The 20,779-nt window shown below is 47.4% G+C and overlaps 1 protein-coding gene across 1 annotated transcript in view; it reads left to right on the top strand.

Annotated features, from left to right (window-relative positions):
- The window catches only part of LOC123995391 (neurexin-3-like), an 834,015-nt gene that overhangs the window by 725,611 nt on the left and 87,625 nt on the right, over nucleotides 1–20,779 (top strand). The window contains exon 21 of the mRNA XM_046298964.1: nucleotides 19,126–19,215. Within this exon, the coding sequence (XP_046154920.1) occupies nucleotides 19,126–19,215 (90 nt within the window). The remainder of the gene's footprint in view (nucleotides 1–19,125; nucleotides 19,216–20,779) is intronic.

Below are 20,779 nucleotides of genomic sequence, written 5' to 3'. Positions count from 1 at the left end.
GACCATTTGGAATGAATAATGCCTAAAGTTTTAACCCTATCCTTTATCCTAAAGTGAAAATTCTGTAGCAATAGAGTGGGAATGTGTCCGTGCGTTTGGTCAATTAACAGACACTGCAGTAAATTAAACTATATGTAAATATCACCATACTCCTCTTACATTTGGGAACTTTCTCACCCTCAGTTACCTATCCACATCACCAACAACAAGTTCAACATCTAATGTTAGGAAACAGCAGATAAACTCTCTCAGATGTTTTCAGCTAATTACGTCAAAATGGAGCTTATAAATGATGGGGCTTGTCTCAAGCCACGTTTTGACAATTTAATGGGAACTTGCCTGACAGCCCATTTGAACGATACCAAATCAATATGATTGACAAACAAGGGATATGCTAACTGTGGATAACAGTCATTCAAGTTCAGCATAGCTAGCTAGCAAAGTGATTCGCATTTCTAGCTGTAGCCACAGAAAAACAATATGGAGGAGAAGTCGGCTACTCACCAACTCGTCCTATGACAAATCCTCCCCATTAGCTAACTAGCTAACGTTAGGCTCCATGTTTATAGCTAAAGTACATAATAGATAAGCTAGCTAGCCCAGTCAGGAGAGCATCCTGACGGGTTGCATCACTGCCTGGTGTGGCAACTGCTCAGCCTCCGACCGCAAGGCACTACAGAGGGTAGTGCGAACGGCCCAGTACTACCCTGGGGCCAAGCTTCCTGCCATCCAGGACCTCTTTGCCAGGCGGTGTCAGAGGAAGGCCCTGAAAATTGTCAAAGACTCCAGCCACCCTAGTCATAGACTGTTCTCTCTGCTACTGCATGGGAAGCGGTACCGGAGTGCCAAGTCTAGGTCCAAGAGGCTTCTAAGCAGCTTCTACCACCAAGTCATAAGACTCCTGAACATCTAGTCAAATGGCTACCCAGACTATTCACATTGCCCCCCCTCTCCACACCACTGCCACTCTCTGTTGTCATCTATGCATAGTCACTTTAATGAACTCTACCTACATATACATACTACCTCAACCAACCGGTGCTCCCGCACATTGACTCTGTACCGGTTCCCCCTGTATATATTGACTCTGTACCGACACCCCCCCGTATATATTGACTCTGTACCGACACCCCCCTGTATATATTGACTCTGTACCGGCACCCCCCCTGTATATATTGACTCTGTACCGGTACAGAGTCAATATTTTGGATTGATATTGTGATTGTCGGTTTGTTTCATAACTGCAAAGTAGTTAAAACCCTCGCAATTCCACTTTATATTAACCAGTCTGAATTAATGCCTTAACTTAACCCTATAGTTGTTTCTGGTTTAACTCTATCCCAAACCTTAATATTTCACTTAATCCAGTGGGTATTAATGCCTTAAGTTAACCGTAAGACTTATTTCAGTGTACCTAAACTTAACATATTTGTCACAGAGAGTCAGAAATTAAGTCAATTTATTCGTCAAAAATAGACATTTGTCCAAAGACTTTGGGACATGAAGTCAGACTTTGATATCTTGTTGAGTCACCAGGTGTTTGAGAGCCAATCCTCCACTCCTTAGTTCTGGTTAGCAATGCAGAAAAGCCCACAGGACCTGATAGAAAGCCTGGGATTCAAAATGGCTGACGTAGCTAAAGACAGGCAGGACTTGGATGATGACATTTCTAGTGCTTTGTTTGAAACAGCCTCCCCTAAGGTTTCTTACACATCTTACACAGACTTGGCCCATTTCTCCCTTCCTCAACCCTGTGACATACCAGCCCAATAGTACGCTAGCTGCTAGCGACCTCCCAGAACTGGAAATAAGATTACATCTGACTCCAGAGAGCTCCAGGCGACCACTGTCCTCTTGTCTCGTCTGCCCAGTTGTTTGTGTAGGGGTCAGGGAAAGTACAGATACAGAAAACCATTTTCGTCAAACTCTCTCTCTCTCTCTCTCTCTCTCTCTCTCTCTCTCTCTCTCTCTCTCTCTCTCTCTCTCTCTGTCTCTGTCTCTGTCTCTGTCTCTCTCTCTGTCTCTCTCTCTCTGTCTCTCTCTCTCTCTGTCTCTCTCTCTCTCTCTCTCTCTCTCTCTCTGTCTCTCTCTCTCTCTCTCTCTCTCTCTCTCTCTGTCTCTCTCTCTTTCTCTCTCTCCCCGGGGACGGGGACGATATTTTGAATGGAGGTCTGCACCTATCTTCCTAGTCTAGCAGACTTTAAATATTATTATGCAGTCTTGCAGTCAGAATGATCCTTTAGTGACTCACGTTTAGGACTTGTAGAACAAGTGTACTTTGTCTTCTCTTTGTTTATTGCCCCAGTAGGCTGGTCCTAATTATGTCTGACCTATTGGACAAATCTACACTGAGTATACAACATGCTCTTTCCACGACATAGACTCACCAGGCGAATACAGGTGAAAGCTATAATCTCTTGATAAATCCACATCAATCAGTGTAGATGAAGTGGAGGAGACAGGTTAAAGGATTTTTAAGAGTTGAGACAATTGAGTTATTGATTGTGTATGTGTGCCATTCAGAGGGTGAACGGGCAAGACAAAATATTGAAGTGCCTTTGAACGGGGTATGGTAGTAGGTGCCAGGCGCACCGGTTTGTGTCAAGAACTGCAACGCTACCAGGTTTTCCACACTCAACAGTTTCCTGTGTGTATCAAGAATGGTGCAACACCCAAAGGACATCCAGCCGTCTTGACACAACTGTGGGAAACACTGGAGTCAACATGTACCAGCTTCCCTGTGGAACGTTTTAGACACCTTGTAGAGTCCATGCCCTGACAAAATGAGGCTGTTCTGAGGGCAAAAGGAGGAGGGGCAGGGGCAGGGGGAGGGGAACACAATATCAGGAAGGTGTTCCTAATGTTTGGTATACTCAATGTAGTGGACAAATGTCATCATCAATACTAGCTGCAGTTTGTGCCCGTGTTAAATGTTTGCTCTCTGGACCTTCCTAAACAGCTAGTTTTCATGCAGTCAAAGTACATTTACATGCACACAAAAAAAGGATGTATTTAACTGATTTTGGCAGAAGGCCTGCTTATCTTCATCGGCATGTGGTCATGATCAAAGTTAGCATACACTGATTGTTCAGAAAACCAGGTGTTTCAATCTTTCAAATTATTAGGACAAGTTAACAGTTTAATCGGAGTTCAAGCGCATGTGCCAGCACCGGGTAGTGTAGTGCCAGCACCGGGTTGTGCCAGCATCGGGTAGTGTAGTGCCAGCACCGGGTAGTGCCAGCACCGGGTAGTGTAGTGCCAGCACCGGGTAGTGTAGTGCCAGTACCAGGTAGTGTAGTGCCAGCATCGGGTAGTGTAGTGCCAGCACCGGGTTGTGCCAGCATCGGGTAGTGTAGTGCCAGCACCGGGTAGTGCCAGCACCAGGTAGTGCAGTGCCAGCACCAGGTAGTGCAGTGTCAGCACCAGGTAGTGCAGTGTCAGCACCGGGTAGTGCAGTGTCAGCACCAGGTAGTGCAGTGCCAGCACCAGGTAGTGCAGTATCAGCACCGGGTAGTGCAGTGTCAGCACCAGGTAGTGCAGTGTCAGCACCGGGTAGTGTAGTGCCAGCACCGGGTAGTGCCAGCACCGGGTAGTGTAGTGCCAGCACCGGGTAGTGTAGTGCCAGCACCGGGTAGTGTAGTGCCAGCACCGGGTAGTGTAGTGCCAGCAACTGGTAGTGTCGTGCCAGCACCGGGTAGTGCCAGCACCGGGTAGTGCCAGCACCAGGTAGTGTAGTGCCAGCACCGGGTAGTGCCAGCACCGGGTAGTGCCAGCACCAGGTAGTGTAGTGCCAGCACCGGGTAGTGGCAGCACCGGGTAGTGCCAGCACCAGGTAGTGTAGTGCCAGCACCAGGTAGTGTAGTGCCAGCACCAGGTAGTGCAGTGCCAGCACCGGGTAGTGCCAGTACCAGGTAGTGTAGTGCCAGCACCAGGTACTGCAGTGCCAGCACCGGGTAGTGTAGTGCCAGCACCGGGTAGTGTAGTGCCAGCACCGGGTAGTGCCAGTACCAGGTACTGCAGTGCCAGCACCGGGTAGTGCCATTACCAGCACCGGGTAGTGTAGTGCCAGCACCGGGTAGTGTAGTGCCAGCACCGGGTAGTGTCGTTCCAGCACCGGGTAGTGCCAGCACCAGGTAGTGCAGTGCCAGCACCGGGTAGTGCCAGCACCGGGTAGTGCCAGCACCGGGTAGTGCCAGCACCGGGTAGTGTAGTGCCAGCACCGGGTAGTGCCAGTACCAGGTAGTGTAGTGCCAGCACCAGGTAGTGCAGTGCCAGCACCGGGTAGTGCCAGTACCAGGTAGTGTAGTGCCAGCACCGGGTAGTAGAGTGCCAGCACCGGGTAGTGTAGTGCCAGCACCGGGTAGTGTAGTGCCAGCACCGGGTAGTGCCAGCACCGGGTAGTGCCAGCACCGGGTAGTGCCAGCACCGGGTAGTGCCAGCACCGGGTAGTGCCAGTACCGGGTAGTGCAGTGCCAGCACCGGGTAGTGTAGTGCCAGCACCGGGTAGTGCAGTGCCAGCACCGGGTAGTGTAGTGCCAGCACCGGGTAGTGCCAGCACCGGGTAGTGTAGTGCCAGCACCGGGTAGTGCCAGCACCGGGTAGTGCCAGCACCGGGTAGTGCAGTGCCAGCACCGGGTAGTGCCAGCACCGGGTAGTGTAGTGCCAGCACCGGGTAGTGTAGTGCCAGCACCGGGTAGTGCCAGCACCGGGTAGTGCAGTGCCAGCACCGGGTAGTGCCAGCACCGGGTAGTGCAGTGCCAGCACCGGGTAGTGTAGTGCCAGCACCGGGTAGTGCCAGCACCGGGTAGTGCCAGCACCGGGTAGTGCCAGCACCGGGTAGTGCCAGTACCGGGTAGTGCAGTGCCAGCACCGGGTAGTGTAGTGCCAGCACCGGGTAGTGCAGTGCCAGCACCGGGTAGTGTAGTGCCAGCACCGGGTAGTGCCAGCACCGGGTAGTGCCAGCACCGGGTAGTGCAGTGCCAGCACCGGGTAGTGCCAGCACCGGGTAGTGTAGTGCCAGCACCGGGTAGTGTAGTGCCAGCACCGGGTAGTGCCAGCACCGGGTAGTGCAGTGCCAGCACCGGGTAGTGCCAGCACCGGGTAGTGCAGTGCCAGCACCGGGTAGTGTAGTGCCAGCACCGGGTAGTGCAGTGCCAGCACCGGGTAGTGTAGTGCCAGTGCCGGGTAGTGCCAGCACCGGGTAGTGTAGTGCCAGCACCGGGTAGTGTAGTGCCAGCGCCGGGTAGTGCCAGCACCGGGTAGTGCAGTGCCAGCACCGGGTAGTGCCAGCACCGGGTAGTGCAGTGCCAGCACCGGGTAGTGCAATGCCAGCACCGGGTAGTGCAGTGCCAGCACCGGGTAGTGCCAGCACCGGGTAGTGCCAGCACCGGGTAGTGCAGTGCCAGCACCGGGTAGTGCCAGCACCGGGTAGTGCAGTGCCAGCACCGGGTAGTGCCAGCACCGGGTATCCCAAACCTCCCTCTTATGCGTGAGTGAAGTGCAAAGCATGTAAACGTTTTTAAATTAACTACATTATTGTGTGTATTTCACTGTGGTCATTGACTCTGATCAACTCTAACCAGAAAAGTTGCTAAATGCTTGATGAATTATTTTTCCTGTTTGAACACTTAAAAAGTTAGAAAACAGAGATTTGTCATTTTATCCAAGTGATCAAGTTTCTTTCTATTCAGGCTGCATACTTGAAAGAGAGATCGAATATGTGATAATGAATTTTTCTTCTCCCTCTCGTAATTTGCATTCAGTGATTAGTAATTCAACAATGATAGATTTTTTTGCCCCCTCACTTGTAAAAGCATTGTCATTTCTTGAGTAATTACGGGTTAGGCTGCACCCTCATCGACTACCTCCCTCGCACTCCACGAATGCTTAACCGGGAAAGCCTGTGTGTGTGTGTGTGTGCCTGTGTGTGTGTTGAAAGCCCCTAGTAAGCTCCTCGCCCTAGCTCCCCGTTCAATAAACAGTTACCTGTTATGGCTTGCTATGTCTCATTGGCTGGTGAACAGACAGGCTCGATGACTGTTCATTGGCTGGTGAATAGGGATCAGAAGAGGTGTCTGTTGGTCTCTTAATGGGCTAGTTCTTACAGAACAGACAGGCTTGGGGACTGTTCATTGGCTGGTGAATAGGTATGTAGGTATGTCTGTTGGTCTCTTATTGGGCTAGTTCTTACAGAACAGACAGGCTCGGGGACTGTTCATTGGCTGGTGAATAGGGATGTCTGTTGGTCTCTTAATGGGCTAGTTCTTACAGAACAGACAGGCTTGGGGACTGTTCATTGGCTGGTGAATAGGGATGTCTGTTGGTCTCTTATTGGGCTAGTTCTTACAGAACAGACAGGCTTGGGGACTGTTCATTGGCTGGTGAATAGGTATGTCTGTTGGTCTCTTATTGGGCTAGTTCTTACAGAACAGACAGGCTCGGGGACTGTTCATTGGCTGGTGAATAGGTATGTCTGTTGGTCTCTTAATGGGCTAGTTCTTACAGAACAGACAGGCTTGGGGACTGTTCATTGGCTGGTGAATAGGGATGTCTGTTGGTCTCTTAATGGGCTAGTTCTTACAGAACAGACAGGCTTGGGGACTGTTCATTGGCTGGTGAATAGGGATGTCTGTTGGTCTCTTAATGGGCTAGTTCTTACAGAACAGACAGGCTCGGGGACTGTTCATCGAACGTCTTACCACCTTTTAGCGGTGAACGGCCAAAAGGCAGATGAAAGTTTGAGATTTTCTCATTTGTTTTTACATGTTGTCCAGATGTCTGTGATCTCAGAGCCGTTGTCGATACAATAATCTCTGTGGTGTGTTTTTCTACCACAACGACTTCATCGGTTTGCAAACCCATATGATGTTGCCATTCCAGCAAGAAAATACAAAATAAACTAGACATCATCCCCGTTATTTTGCTTTGAGATTGTCAAACGTCCTTATATATTTTCTGGGAGGTTAGACACACTTTTAAAAACCGATCAAGGTAAATATTTTCAGCTAAGAGACGGACTAAACCTCTCAGACCGCTGCCCATGCCGTCAGGGCTACTGCTATCAAACAGAGCGAGAGTTTTTGATCCGATGATCCAATTTGAAATCGCATGATCCTTCAGTGTGCTGCTGTCGGCTGTTTCAGGGTGACATCCAGCCAGGCATGATGGGAGATGGAGCTGGGCCAAGCTCTGTGGGAGCGAGAGAGAGAGAGGAACATGCCATCTATAGGAACAAAAAATGTGACATACATAGATACAGTATAACTGCGTGTTACGTTCCCTCTAGACCCAGTCATCCATTCTGCAACGTGCCCCGCTCAGCTAAACATCTGTTTCTTTCTCTTTCTGTTTGTCTCTCTCTCTCTTTCTCTTTCCGTGTCTCTCTCGCTCTCTTTCTGTGTCTCTCTCTCTGTGTCTCTCTGTCTCTCTCTCTTTCGGTCTCTCTTTCTGTCTCTCTCTCTCTCTCTCTGTGTGTCTCTCTGTCTCTCTCTTTCTGTCTCTCTCTCTTTCTGTGCCTCTCTCTCTGTCTCCCGCTCTGTCTCTTTCTGTGTGTCTCTCTCTGTGTATCTTTCTGTCTCTGTCTCTCTCTTTGTGTGTCTCTCCCTCTGTGTCTCTCTCTCATTCATAATCTCTCTCTCTCTCCCTTTCTCTGTGCCCTTCTCTCGCTCTCTTGTTTCTCTGTTTATGTGCAGTTCCTCTTGCTCTGAGAACACGTTCTCATTTTCAGCAATGACTTGGGGAATAGTTACAGGGGAGAGGAGGGGGATGAATGAGCCAATTGTAAACTGGAGATTATTAGGTGACCATGATGGTTTGAGGGCCAGATTTGGAATTTAGCCAGGACACCGGGGTTAACACCCCTACTCTTACGATAAGTGCCATGGGATCTTTAATGACCTCAGAGAGTCAGGACAACCGTTTAACATCCCATCCGAAAGACGGCACCCTGGGGAATTGGGATATTTTTTTGGACCAAAAGAAAGAGTGCCTCCTGCTGGCCCTCCAACACCACTTCCAGCAGCACCTGGTCTCCCATCCAGGAACTGACCAGGACCAACCCTGCTTAGCTTCAGAAGCAAGCCAGCAGTGGTATGCAGGGTGGTATGCTGCTGATAAATACTCATGTACCCTACTGGCCAAACATGATTACCTCTCTATCTCCAAAACAATCTCTCTCTTTATCTCTATGTCTCTCTCTCTCACACTCTCTTTCCTACAGGCCTACAATCCTATTTTCTCCACATGCACAGAGACACAGAGAGAGATAAGCAGCTCCTTTCTCTGCAGCAGCCGCCCCTTAGCCTCTGGTCTAACTCATCCTTTGAACGCCGTCGACAGCTCAGGGCAACATGATAAATGATGATTGCTCTGTCTCTTTGTCTGTCTTAGAGGAGAGAAGATACTGAGGAAATAGAAGCTCAGTCTGAAATAAAAGGGATGGAGTGAGAGAGTGGAAGAGCGAGAGAGAGAGAGGGGTTGAGGAAGGGAGAGATTGAAAGAGAGAGAGAGAGATTGGGAGAGGTTGTGAAGGGAGAAGGAACAGCAGAAAGAAGGAGAGGAGAGAGAAAGAGAGAGGGAGGAGAGAGGAGAGAGAAAGAGAGAGGGGGGAGATATTCAGGCAGAGATAGGGAGAGGGAGAAAGAGTGATGCAGGCAGAGATAGAGACAGGGAGAGGGAGAAGGAGCGATACAGGCAGAGATAGAGACAGGGAGAGGGAGAAGGAGCGATACAGGCAGAGATAGAGACAGGGAGAAGGAGCGATACAGGCAGAGATAGAGACAGGGAGAGGGAGAAGGAGCGATACAGGCAGAGATAGAGACAGGGAGAGGGAGAAGGAGCGATACAGGCAGAGATAGAGACAGGGAGAGGGAGAAGGAGCGATGTCTCTCTCTCTGTCTCTTTCACAGAGATGGAGACAGGGAGAGGGAGAAGGAGCGATACAGGCAGAGATAGAGACAGGGAGAGGGAGAAGGAGCGATACAGGCAGAGATAGAGACAGGGAGAGGGAGAAGGAGCGATGCCGGCAGAGATAGAGAGAGGGAGAAGGAGCGATACAGGCAGAGATAGTGAGAGGGAGAAGGAGCGATACAGGCAGAGATAGAGACAGGGAGAGGGAGAAGGAGCGATACAGGCAGAGATAGAGACAGGGAGAGGGAGAAGGAGGATGACAGGCAGAGATAGAGACAGGGAGAGGGAGAAGGACGATACAGGCAGAGATAGAGACAGGGAGAGGGAGAAGGAGCGATACAGGCAGAGATAGAGACAGGGAGAGGGAGAAGGAGCGATGCCGGCAGAGATAGAGACAGGGAGAGGGAGAAGGAGCGATACAGGCAGAGATAGAGACAGGGAGAGGGAGAAGGAGCGATACAGGCAGAGATAGAGACAGGGAGAGGGAGAAGGAGCGATGCAGGCAGAGATAGAGACAGGGAGAGGGAGAAGGAGCGATACAGGCAGAGATAGAGACAGGGAGAGGGAGAAGGAGCGATACAGGCAGAGATAGAGACAGGGAGAGGGAGAAGGAGCGATACAGGCAGAGATAGAGACAGGGAGAGGGAGAAGGAGCGATACAGGCAGAGATAGAGACAGGGAGAGGGAGAAGGAGCGATGCCGGCAGAGATAGAGACAGGGAGAAGGAGCGATACAGGCAGAGATAGAGAGAGGGAGAAGGAGCGATACAGGCAGAGATAGAGACAGGGAGAGGGAGAAGGAGCGATACAGGCAGAGATAGAGACAGGGAGAGGGAGAAGGAGCGATACAGGCAGAGATAGAGACAGGGAGAGGGAGAAGGAGCGATACAGGCAGAGATAGAGACAGGGAGAGGGAGAAGGAGCGATGCCGGCAGAGATAGAGAGAGGGAGAAGGAGCGATACAGGCAGAGATAGAGAGAGGGAGAAGGAGCGATACAGGCAGAGATAGAGACAGGGAGAGGGAGAAGGAGCGATACAGGCAGAGATAGAGACAGGGAGAGGGAGAAGGAGCGATACAGGCAGAGATAGTGAGAGGGAGAAGGAGCGATACAGGCAGAGATAGAGACAGGGAGAGGGAGAAGGAGCGATACAGGCAGAGATAGAGACAGGGAGAGATCTGGTAATGGATGAAGAATGATACAGTGGAAGACAGTGAGGGTGAGCTGGACAGACAGACAAGAGAGGAGAGTGAGAGTGAGGTTGACAGACAGACAGGAGAGGACAGTGAGGATGAGGTTGACAGACAGACAGAAGAGGACAGTGAGGATGAAGTTGACTGACAGACAGGAGATGACAGTGAGGATGAGGTTAACAGACAGACCGAAGAGGACAGTGAGGATGAAGTTGACCGACAGACAGGAGAGGACAGTGTGGATGAGGTTGACAGACAGACAAGAGAGGACAGTGAGGATGAAGTTGAAAGACAGACAAGAGAGGACAGTGAGGATGAAGTTGACAGACAGACAAGAGAGGACAGTGAGGATGAAGTTGACAGACAGACAAGAGAGGACAGTGAGGATGAAGTTGACAGACAGACAGGATAGGACAGTGAGGATGAGGTTGACAGACAGACAGAAGAGGACAGTGAGGATGAAGTTGACCGACAGACAGGAGAAGACAGTGAGGGTGAAGTTGACAGACAGGAGAGGACAGTGAGGGTAAAGTTGACAGACAGGAGAGGACAGTGAGGGTGAATTTGACAGACAGGAGAGGACAGTGAGGGTAAAGTTGACAGACAGGAGAGGACAGTGAGGGTAAAGTTGACAGACAGGAGAGGACAGTGAGGGTAAAGTTGACAGACAGGAGAGGACAGTGAGGGTAAAGTTGACAGACAGGAGAGGACAGTGAGGGTAAAGTTGACCGACAGACAGGAGAGGACGCTGAGGATGAAGTTGACAGACAGACAGAAGAGGACAGTGAGGATGAAGTTGACCGACAGACAGGAGAAGACAGTGAGGGTGAAGTTGACAGACAGGAGAGGACAGTGAGGGTGAATTTGACAGACAGGAGAGGACAGTGAGGGTAAAGTTGACAGACAGGAGAGGACAGTGAGGGTAAAGTTGACAGACAGGAGAGGACAGTGAGGGTAAAGTTGACCGACAGACAGGAGAGGACGCTGAGAGTGAAGTTGAATGAAAGACAGAAGAGGACTGTGAGGGTTAAGTTGACAGACAGGAGAGGGGAGTGGGGTTAAATTTAACAGACAGGGAAGGACAGTGAGAGTGAAGTTTACAGACAGGAGAGGACAGTGAGGGTGAAGTTTACAGACAGTAGAGGACAGTGAGGGTGAAGTTGACAGACAGACAGACAGACAGGAGAGGACAGTCAGTGTAAAGTTTACAGACATACATGAGATGACAGTTAGGGTAAAGTTGACAGACACACATGAGAGGACAGTGAGGGTGAGGTTGATAGACAGGAGAGTACAGGGTAGGTGATGTTGACAGACAGGCAGAAGTGGACAATGAGAGTGGGGTTGACAGACAGAAGACAGTGATGGTGAAGTTGACAGACAGGCTGAAGAGGACAGTGAGGGTGAGTTTGACAGAGACAGACAGACAGACAGACAGACAGACAGACAGACAGACAGACAGACAGACAGACAGACAGACAGACAGACAGACAGACAGACAGACAGACAGACAGACAGACAGACAGACAGACAGACAGACAGACAGACAGACAGACAGACAGACAGACAGACAGACAGACAGACAGGAGACGACTGTGAGAGTGAGTTTGACAGACCGGAGAGAACAGTGGTGGTGAGGTTCACAGATAGAAGAGGACAATGAGGGTGAAGTTGACAGACAGGAGAGAGCAGTGAGGGTGATGTTGACAGACAGACAGAAGAAGACTGTGAAGGTGAGGGTGACAGACAGAAGAGGACAGTGAGGGTGAGGTTGACAGACAGGAGAGAGCAGTGGTGGTGATGTTAACAGACAGACAGGAGAGGACAGTGGGGGTGAGGTTGACAGACAGAAGAAGACATTGGAGGTGAGGTTGACAGACAAGAGAGAGCAGTGGTGGGGATGTTAACAGACAGAAGAGGACAATGAGGGTGAGGTTGACAGACAGGAGAGAGCAGTGAGGGTGATGTTGACAGACAGACAGAAGAAGACTGTGAAGGTGATGTTAACAGACAGACAGGAGAGGACAGTGGGGGTGAGGTTGACAGACAGAAGAAGACATTGGAGGTGAGGTTGACAGACAAGAGAGAGCAGTGGTGGGGATGTTAACAGACAGAAGAGGACAGTGAGGGTGAGGTTGACAGACAGGAGAGAGCAGTGAGGGTGATGTTGACAGACAGACAGAAGAAGACTGTGAAGGTGAGGTTGACAGACAGAAGAGGACAGTGAGGGTGAGGTTCACAGACAGACAGGAGAGGACAGTGGGGGTGAGGTTGACAGACAGAAGAGGACAGTGAGGGTGAGGTTCACAGACAGAAGAGGACAGTGAGGGTAAAGTTTACAGACAGTAGAGGACAGTGAGGGTGAAGTTTACAGACAGTAGAGGACAGTGAGGGTGAAGTTGACAGACAGACAGACAGGAGAGGACAGTGGGGGAGAGGTTGACAGACAAAAGAGGACAGTGAGGGTGAGGTTCACAGACAGAAGAGGACAGTGAGAGTGAGATTAACAGACAGGAGAGGACAGTGAGGGTGAGGTTCACAGACAGAAGTGGACAGTGAGGGTGAGTTTAACAGACAGGAGAGGACAGTGAGGGGGAGGTTCACAGACAGAAGTGGACAGTGAGGGTGAGTTTAACAGACAGGAGAGGACAGTGGGGGTGAGGTTGACAGACAGAAGAGGACAGTGAGGGTGAAGTTTACAGACAGTAGAGGACAGTGAGGGTGAAGTTTACAGACAGTAGAGGACAGTGAGGGTGAAGTTTACAGACAGTAGAGGACAGTGGGGGAGAGGTTGACAGACAGAAGAGGACAGTGGGGGGGAGGTTCACAGACAGAAGTGGACAGTGAGGGTGAGTTTAACAGACAGGAGAGGACAGTGAGGGTGAGGTTGACAGACAGAAGAAGACAGTGAAGGTGAGGTTGACAGACAGGACAACAGAGTGTAGATTAGAAGTAAGGTCAGGTTATAACCTGAAGTTTTAAAGAGCGGCTAAAAGCAGAGGTTTCAGACAGGATGGATGGAGAGGGTATCAAATCTTCTTCCGTTTTCACGGAGTTGATACGCCCTCGGCATCGAGTGATGGCCTCCTGACTGTCACCGTGATGATGTGTGTTCTCACTGAAACACTTCCTACAGAAGGGGAGAAATTCACATATTGTTTTTGCTGCTGTGAAGAATTGGAATCACACATATACACACACACAGACACACACTTAGAACCACTACCATAGTAATACAAGTTGTTTCTGCTTTCATCTTAATTCCAGACATGTTGTCAACACATACCTAGAGAAATCCATTTGAGGGCCTCTCAACAGACACCATGGAGAAGACATAGACAACAAATTAAACATGGAAAAGGAGGGAAGAACTGAGAGGGAATAATAGAGGTATAGTCAGTATTGTGGGTACTGTCTGCTTACACCTGGAGGGAGGGAGGGAGGGAGGGGGAGGGAGGGAGGGAGAGAGGGAGGGAGGGAGGGAGGGAGGGAGGGAGGGAGGGAAGAAAACGGAGGGAGAGAGAGAGAGAGAAGTGGCATAGTCAGTGTTGTAGGTGCGTGCTTCTGTTTGCACCTGGGGGCACTCCCTTGCTCTTCAAACAGTCGACCAGGGTCTCCATCCATCTGTCCAGGGAGGCTGCTGCCTCTCAGTCTCCACACCGCGTCTGGATCAAAGGCACTGAGAACCCTGCTCTTCTGCTGTCCCTATAGGAAAGCTGTTGTTTACTCCAGATAGAACCCTTTTGGATACAATGTAGAACCCTCTGTGAACCCTCTACATTTTAGGTTCTAAATATAAGCTTTTTTTCAAAGAGTTGTAGTGCTTGTCAGAGAGCAGCCCTTCCATCTTAATTTACATTCCCCTCCTTCCTCCTCCTCTCGTCCCCTCCTCTTCTCCTCCCCCTACCAACACCCTCTCAGCCCTTTTTAATCCGAACACTTCAAATCAAATCAAATGTTATTTGTCACATACACATGGTTAGCAGATGTTAATGTGAGGGTAGCGAAATGCTTGTGCTTCTAGTTCCGACAATGCAGTAATAACCAACGAGTAATCTAACTAACAATTCCAAAACTACTACCTTATACACACAAGTGTAAAGTGATAAAGAATATGTACATAAAGATATATGAATGAGTGATGGTACAGAACGGCATAGGCAAGATGCAGTAGATGGTATAGAGTACAGTATATACATATGAGATTAGTAATGTAGGATATGTAAACATTATAGCATGATTTAATGTGGCTAGTGATACATTTTCTACATCAATTCCCATCAATTTCCATTATTAAAGTGGCTGGAGTTGAGTCAGTGTGTTGACAGCAGTGGTGGCTGTTTAACAGTCTGATGGCCTTGAGATAGAAACTGTTTTTCAGTCTCTCAGTCCCTGCTTTGATGCACCTGTACTGACCTCGCCTTCTGGATGATAGCGGGGTGAACAGGCAGTGGCTCGGGTGGTTGTTGTCCTTGATGATCTTTATGGCCTTCCTGTGACATTGGGTGGTGTAGGTGTCCTGGAGGACAGGTAGTTTGCCCCTGGTGATGCGTTGTGCAGACCTCACTACCGTCTGGAGAGCCATACGGTTGTGGGCGGAGCAGTTGCTGTACCTGGCGGTGATAGAGCCAGACAGTATGCTCTCGATTGTGCATCTGTAGAAGTCTGTGAGTGCTTTTGGTGACAAGCCAAATTTCTTCAGCCTCCTGAGGTTGAGGAGAGAAGGAGAGGCTGAGAGAAGGAGAGGCTGAGAGAAGGAGAGGCTGAGAGAAGGAGAGGCTGAGAGGAGGAGAGGAGGAGAGGAGGAGAGGAGGAGAGAAGGAGAGAAGGAGAGAAGGAGAGGAGGAGAGAAGGAGAGGAGAGGCTGAGAGAAGGAGAGGCTGAGAGGAGGAGAGGAGGAGAGGAGGAGAGAAGGAGAGGCTGAGAGGAGGAGAGGAGGAGAGGAGGAGAGAAGGAGAGGAGGAGAGAAGGAGAGGAGGAGAGAAGGAGAGGCTGAGAGAAGGAGAGGCTGAGAGGAGGAGAGGAGGAGAGAAGGAGAGGAGGAGAGGAGGAAAGGAGTAGAGGAGGAGAGGCTGAGAGTTCGGAGAGGCTGAGAGGAGGAGAGGAGGAGAGGAGGAGAGGAGGAGAGGCTGAGAGAGACTCCCAAACAGCCATTAGTTAATGTGTGTTCTCCTCTAACCATAGTTTGGGGGGGTATATGATTGAGCTGAGTTGATAGGGGGTCTCCCTGCGTAACTGAAACATGATGTGACGTGAGAACATTTGACTCAGCGAGTGTGCTGCGATGTATTATTCAAAGAGTGTGTTAAAGGCCCGGTGATGTGATTTTCCTGTGTTTCATATATATTTCCCGCTATGAGGTTGGAATAATATTGTGAAATTGTAAAAATAATGTTAATGCCCTTTAAGTGTAAGAGCTGTTTGAAAAGACTGCCTGAAATTTCAGCCTGTTTTGGAGGGATGGCGTTTTGGCCTGCCTGGTGACATCACCAGGCGGTACATTAGTTGATAAGAAGATAGTTCAAAACCTCTCTGCCAATAACAGCTAGTTTTCAGTTTTCCCCTCCCCCTTCAGGCCACACCCAGACAGTCCCTAGCAAAATTCTTGCTTGAGACATTTCTCTTTGCTAAGAAGCTATTTTGGTTTCTTTTTTTTAACCATTTTAATTGATAACAATCACAGTAAGGTACTTAATTGTTACCCAGAAATGATTTGATGTTGAGATAAAAATGGCTGCATTGGGCCTTTAAGTATATTCACTATGTTCACTCTTTGGAAGTCTCGCACTTCCTATTATCAACTCCAAAAAGCTGCAGTCAATTTATTATGCATTCCTTCCGTACCTTGAAACAGTGTCAAAGTGTCTTTGTTTCTCCAAAACATCCTCATCGAGGGAAGTAGTGACATCATTTCACTTCCTACATTATTCAGTACAAACTTCACAGACGGTAGTATCTCTGTCTGTTTGAAAACACAAAGCCATATTTGATCTCCCGAAATTGATAGTCAAAGTGTATCACTGAATGCATGGATAAAGCCTCAGCATGTCATCCACATGCACAAGTAGGATGGGAATTGGCCATTGCATATATTCTATATGTTTAGCATATTATACAATCACAGGCTCATACATTAGAGATATAGCTTAGCCTATAGATATTTATCTTGAAAATAGTACAGAGAGAGCGATGAGTAAACAGCAAGATTTGTGACCTGTTGCCACAAGAAAAGGGCAACCAGTGAAGAACAAACACCATTGTAAATACAACCCATATTTATGCTTCTTTATTTTCCCTTTTGTACATTCACCATTTGCACATCGTTACAACACTGTATATAGCCACAACATGGAACTTCTGTATTGTTTATTTCACTTTCTTTAAATTATCTACTTCACTTGCTTTGGCAATCCTTTCCCATGCCAATAAAGCCCCTTGAATTGCATTGAGAGAGACAGGGGAGAGTGAGGGAGAGTGAGGGAGAGTGAGAGAGAGAGAGAGAGAGAGAGAGAGAGAGAGAGAGAGAGAGAGAGAGAGAGAGAGAGAGAGAGAGAGAGAGAGAGAGAGAGAGGGAGAGATGGTACTGTGTAAAATACAAAAGCCCTGCTAGATATATGCATCAGATAAGAGTTATTCCTCCTGTCAGAACATGTTCTCTTCAGTCTCAGAGTTATTCCTCTTGCGAGAACATGTTCTCTTCAGTCTCAGAGTTATTCCTCCTGACAGAAGATGGTACTCAGTCTTAAAATACAAAAGCCCTGTTATTCCTCCTGCCAGAATATGCATCAGATAAGAGTTATTCCTCCTGTCAGAACATGTTCTCTTCAGTCTCAGAGTTATTCCTCCTGTCAGAACATGTTCTCTTCAGTCTCAGAGTTATTCCTCTTGCCAGAACATGTTCTCTTCAGTCTCAGAGTTATTCCTCCTGCCAGAACATGTTCTCTTCAGTCTCAGAGTTATTCCTCCTGACAGAACATGTTCTCTTCAGTCTTATAGTTATTCCTCCTGACAGAACATGTTCTCTTCAGTCTTATAGTTATTCCTCCTGCCAGAACATGTTCTCTTCAGGCTCAGGGTTATTCCTCCTGACAGAACATGTTCTCTTCAGGCTCAGGGTTATTCCTCCTGCCAGAACATGTTCTCTTCAGTCTCAGAGTTATTCCTCCTGCCAGAACATGTTCTCTTCAGTCTCAGAGTTATTCCTCCTGACAGAACATGTTCTCTTCAGTCTCAGAGTTATTCCTCCTGCAGAACATGTTTTCTTCAGTCTCAGAGCAGCAACCAGGGTATCACTCAGAGACCTCACAAAATGCCCATAATCACACACACACGCACACGCACACGCACACACACACACACACACACACACACACACACACACACACACACACACACACACACACACACACACACACACACACACACACACACACACACACACACACACACACACACACACACACACACACACACACCAATAATTAAACGCACACACACATGCACACTACACTCATAATCACACACACACCCATGCGCACCACGGACATACAGACAGACACACAGACAGACAGACACACAGACACACATACAGACAGACACACACACGCACAGACACACTCCTACTCCTACACCACCTGGTAATAATGTCATCTGTATCCTGTGTCCTCCTCAAATCCCTGTCATCAGGGGACTTTTCTCCCAACAGGTTTGCAGCTCTGTAAATGACCTGATTTATTTCACTCCTTCTCTACCTATTTCCCCTCCTTCTCTACCTATTTCCCCTCCTTCTCTACCTATTTCCCCTCCTTCGCTACCTATTTCCCCTCCTTCTCTACCTATTTTCCTTATCCCTATTTTCCTCTACCTATTTTCCCCTCCTTATCTACCTATTTCCCCTCCCTCCTTCCTCCTTCTCTACCTATTTCCCCTCCTTCTCTACCTATTTCCCCTCCTTCCTCCTTCTCTACCTATTTCCCCTCCTTCTCTACCTATTTCCCCTCCTTATCTACATATTTCCCCTCCTTCTCTACCTATTTCCCCTCCTTCTCTACCTATTTCCCCTCCTTCTCTACCTATTTACCCTCCTTCTCTACCTATTTCCCCTCCTTCTCTACCTATTTCCCCTCCTTCTCTACCTATTTCCCCTCCTTCTCTACCTATTTCCCCTCCTTCTCTACCTATTTCCCCTCCTTCTCTACCTATTTCCCCTCCTTATCTACATATTTCCCCTCCTTCTCTACCTATTTCCCCTCCTTCCTCCTTCTCTACCTATTTCCCCTCCTTCTCTACCTATTTCCCCTCCTTCTCTACCTATTTCCCCTCCTTCTCTACCTATTTCCCCTCTTCTCTCCAAAATAGTTGTTGAACTGACTTGTTCCTTGGCTGCATGAAATGTAAGAGCAGGGTTATGTATCAAATGGAACACTATTCTCTACATAGTGCACTACTTTTGCACTTTTGTGTAAAAAAAGTAGTGCGATATATAGGGAATAGGGTGCCATTGGGGACACAGGACAAGTGTTCAGGTGTTGTCCAGTGGGAAAAGGGGTTCAAAATAGGCTGTTCAGACATGCAAACCTATTTAACATACTGATCTTTTTCCCTTCACATCTGTTGAGGTTTAATGAATTCATGTTTTTATGTAGATTGAAATGTGGAATGTATTGTTCAACACAAATGAATGCACAGACGATTGACTGTTTTTTTCAGGTTCTTTGTGTGTTCTGTTCTCAAGGACGTGGGTTTACAGGATTGTCGTCTATGTTTATTTGTTTATTTATTTGAAACCAAGCGTTGCTCAAGTAGGCCATTGACTGTCCAATATTCTCAAAAATCCTATTTTAACAATTTTTCTAAATTAAACAACTAAATATTTACGTAGAAATTCCGTATAACAATTTTTTACTTTTCATTATAAACAAGGCTAAACCATTTTTCTAAATCGGTGTCTAAATGTGAATGATGATTGTTTGACAGTTGCTTTTGCCGACTGTTTTAAGTTTTTCTCTAAACTTTCAAACTTTAAAGGACCAAGCGACGTTGAGCGCTATCAAATGGGTAATAAGAAAATCCCATTCAATTATAAGAGGCCGGTAGAAGATTGGCTGCAGGAGAAAGGTAAACCTTTTACCAGATCTTCTAGAATATTCTGGAATGCTTTTGTTTTCTTGTCATGTCATTGGCTTGTTTCCCCTCAATCCTTCTAGAATGGATCCACAACAATTCCTTTTTAAACCCATTAAACCATAATTATTAAACTAAACTTACTGTCAATTGTATTTTGTTCGTTTTTCCTCTTTTTGTTGCCATTCCCTTCTTGTCATCATGTTTAAACTCAGAGTTTTGAATCATTGAAGCTGACCAGTTATTAAAGGGACTGGTGTAATCCACAAACAATACATGATCAAATCTGATGTCTCACAACCAATAGTTGAACTTTGCTAAAAAAAGAAACACAAATCTCCCTGCTGAAAGCTCCAGTAATATTTGTGGACAAACCTAACAGAGAGTCTATATTTGTTTGAGTTGGAGCTCTAAACTAACTTCCAGGCTCTATTTTGTGATGTTATTCCTACGACAGTGGTTTAACACACCCAACCGAAGCATTCCTCTTGTTTTGGCGACAGCAATAGTAACAGTAATTGGGACCTATTGTTCAAACTCTACTCAGCACTAACATAAGCCCATCACCGTGTAGCCTGCCCTGAAATAGAATAGAACTTTGGGAATGAAATGGTCTCCTTCCATTCCACACAGTCTTTTACATTTCAGTGTCTCTACCTCACTGCTGTTTATTACAATGGAGAGGTGTAATGGAAAATTGTGCTCCCGATATATTCTGCTTCTTACTCATTGTCCTGCTTGACATAATATCATTATAAACTACATTTAAAGTGGAAGCCTAAACTTGCTAAGATGATTATAAAGTCCCTTTAACAACGTCTAAAAACACAAAGCAGTTTATGATCCTATTAGCATGTACTACATGCATGGATCAACATAATATTTATTTTTATGTTACAATGATATGAGATTTATTTCCCTTTTCATTTCATGCCCAATGTATTGTAATTGTGAATGTGACAAATGCAATGAGCCTGCAGTGCTGTGTGTGTGTGTGTGTGTGTGTGTGTGTGTGTGTGTGTGTGTGTGTGTGTGTGTGTGTGTGTGTGTGTGTGTGTGTGTGTGTGTGTGTGTGTGTGTGTGTGTGTGTGTGTGTGTGTGTGTGTGTGTGTGTGTGTGTGTGTGTGTTATGGAAATGTGATTTCCAATTAGGATTCTCCTGTATTCCGAGTGTTATTTGTATATTTCATTTCAGAACTAATGCATGAGCAGTGTGTTTTGACTGCGATGGTTTAACTCCCATTTAATGAAGTTTACTGTGGATTTCATGACATGTACAACAGTCTATGTGTTGCATTGTATCACATTATGTTGCAATACAAAGGGCTCACTTGTTTTCTTTTAAATAATTGAACTGCGTGATTATATTACGTTGTTCAGGGGAATGCAGTCAATGTTTCTGTTTTCATGTGTCAAAGATCTTTTGCAAACACACTTAACTGACCTTACAGATCTGGGTTCAAATACATGTGTATTTGAGTATTTTGGTATTTAATATACTTTTTATTTGTGTATTTCCAAATACACAGTCCAAAACAAGTAGCTGTATTTGAGTATT

The sequence above is a fragment of the Oncorhynchus gorbuscha genome, linkage group LG14 (assembly GCF_021184085.1).
Source record: "Oncorhynchus gorbuscha isolate QuinsamMale2020 ecotype Even-year linkage group LG14, OgorEven_v1.0, whole genome shotgun sequence".
NCBI classification, from domain to species: Eukaryota; Metazoa; Chordata; class Actinopteri; order Salmoniformes; family Salmonidae; genus Oncorhynchus; species Oncorhynchus gorbuscha.
The sequence above is the reverse complement of the archived record's forward strand: the minus strand, read 5'-3'. Positions and strand labels throughout refer to the sequence as shown.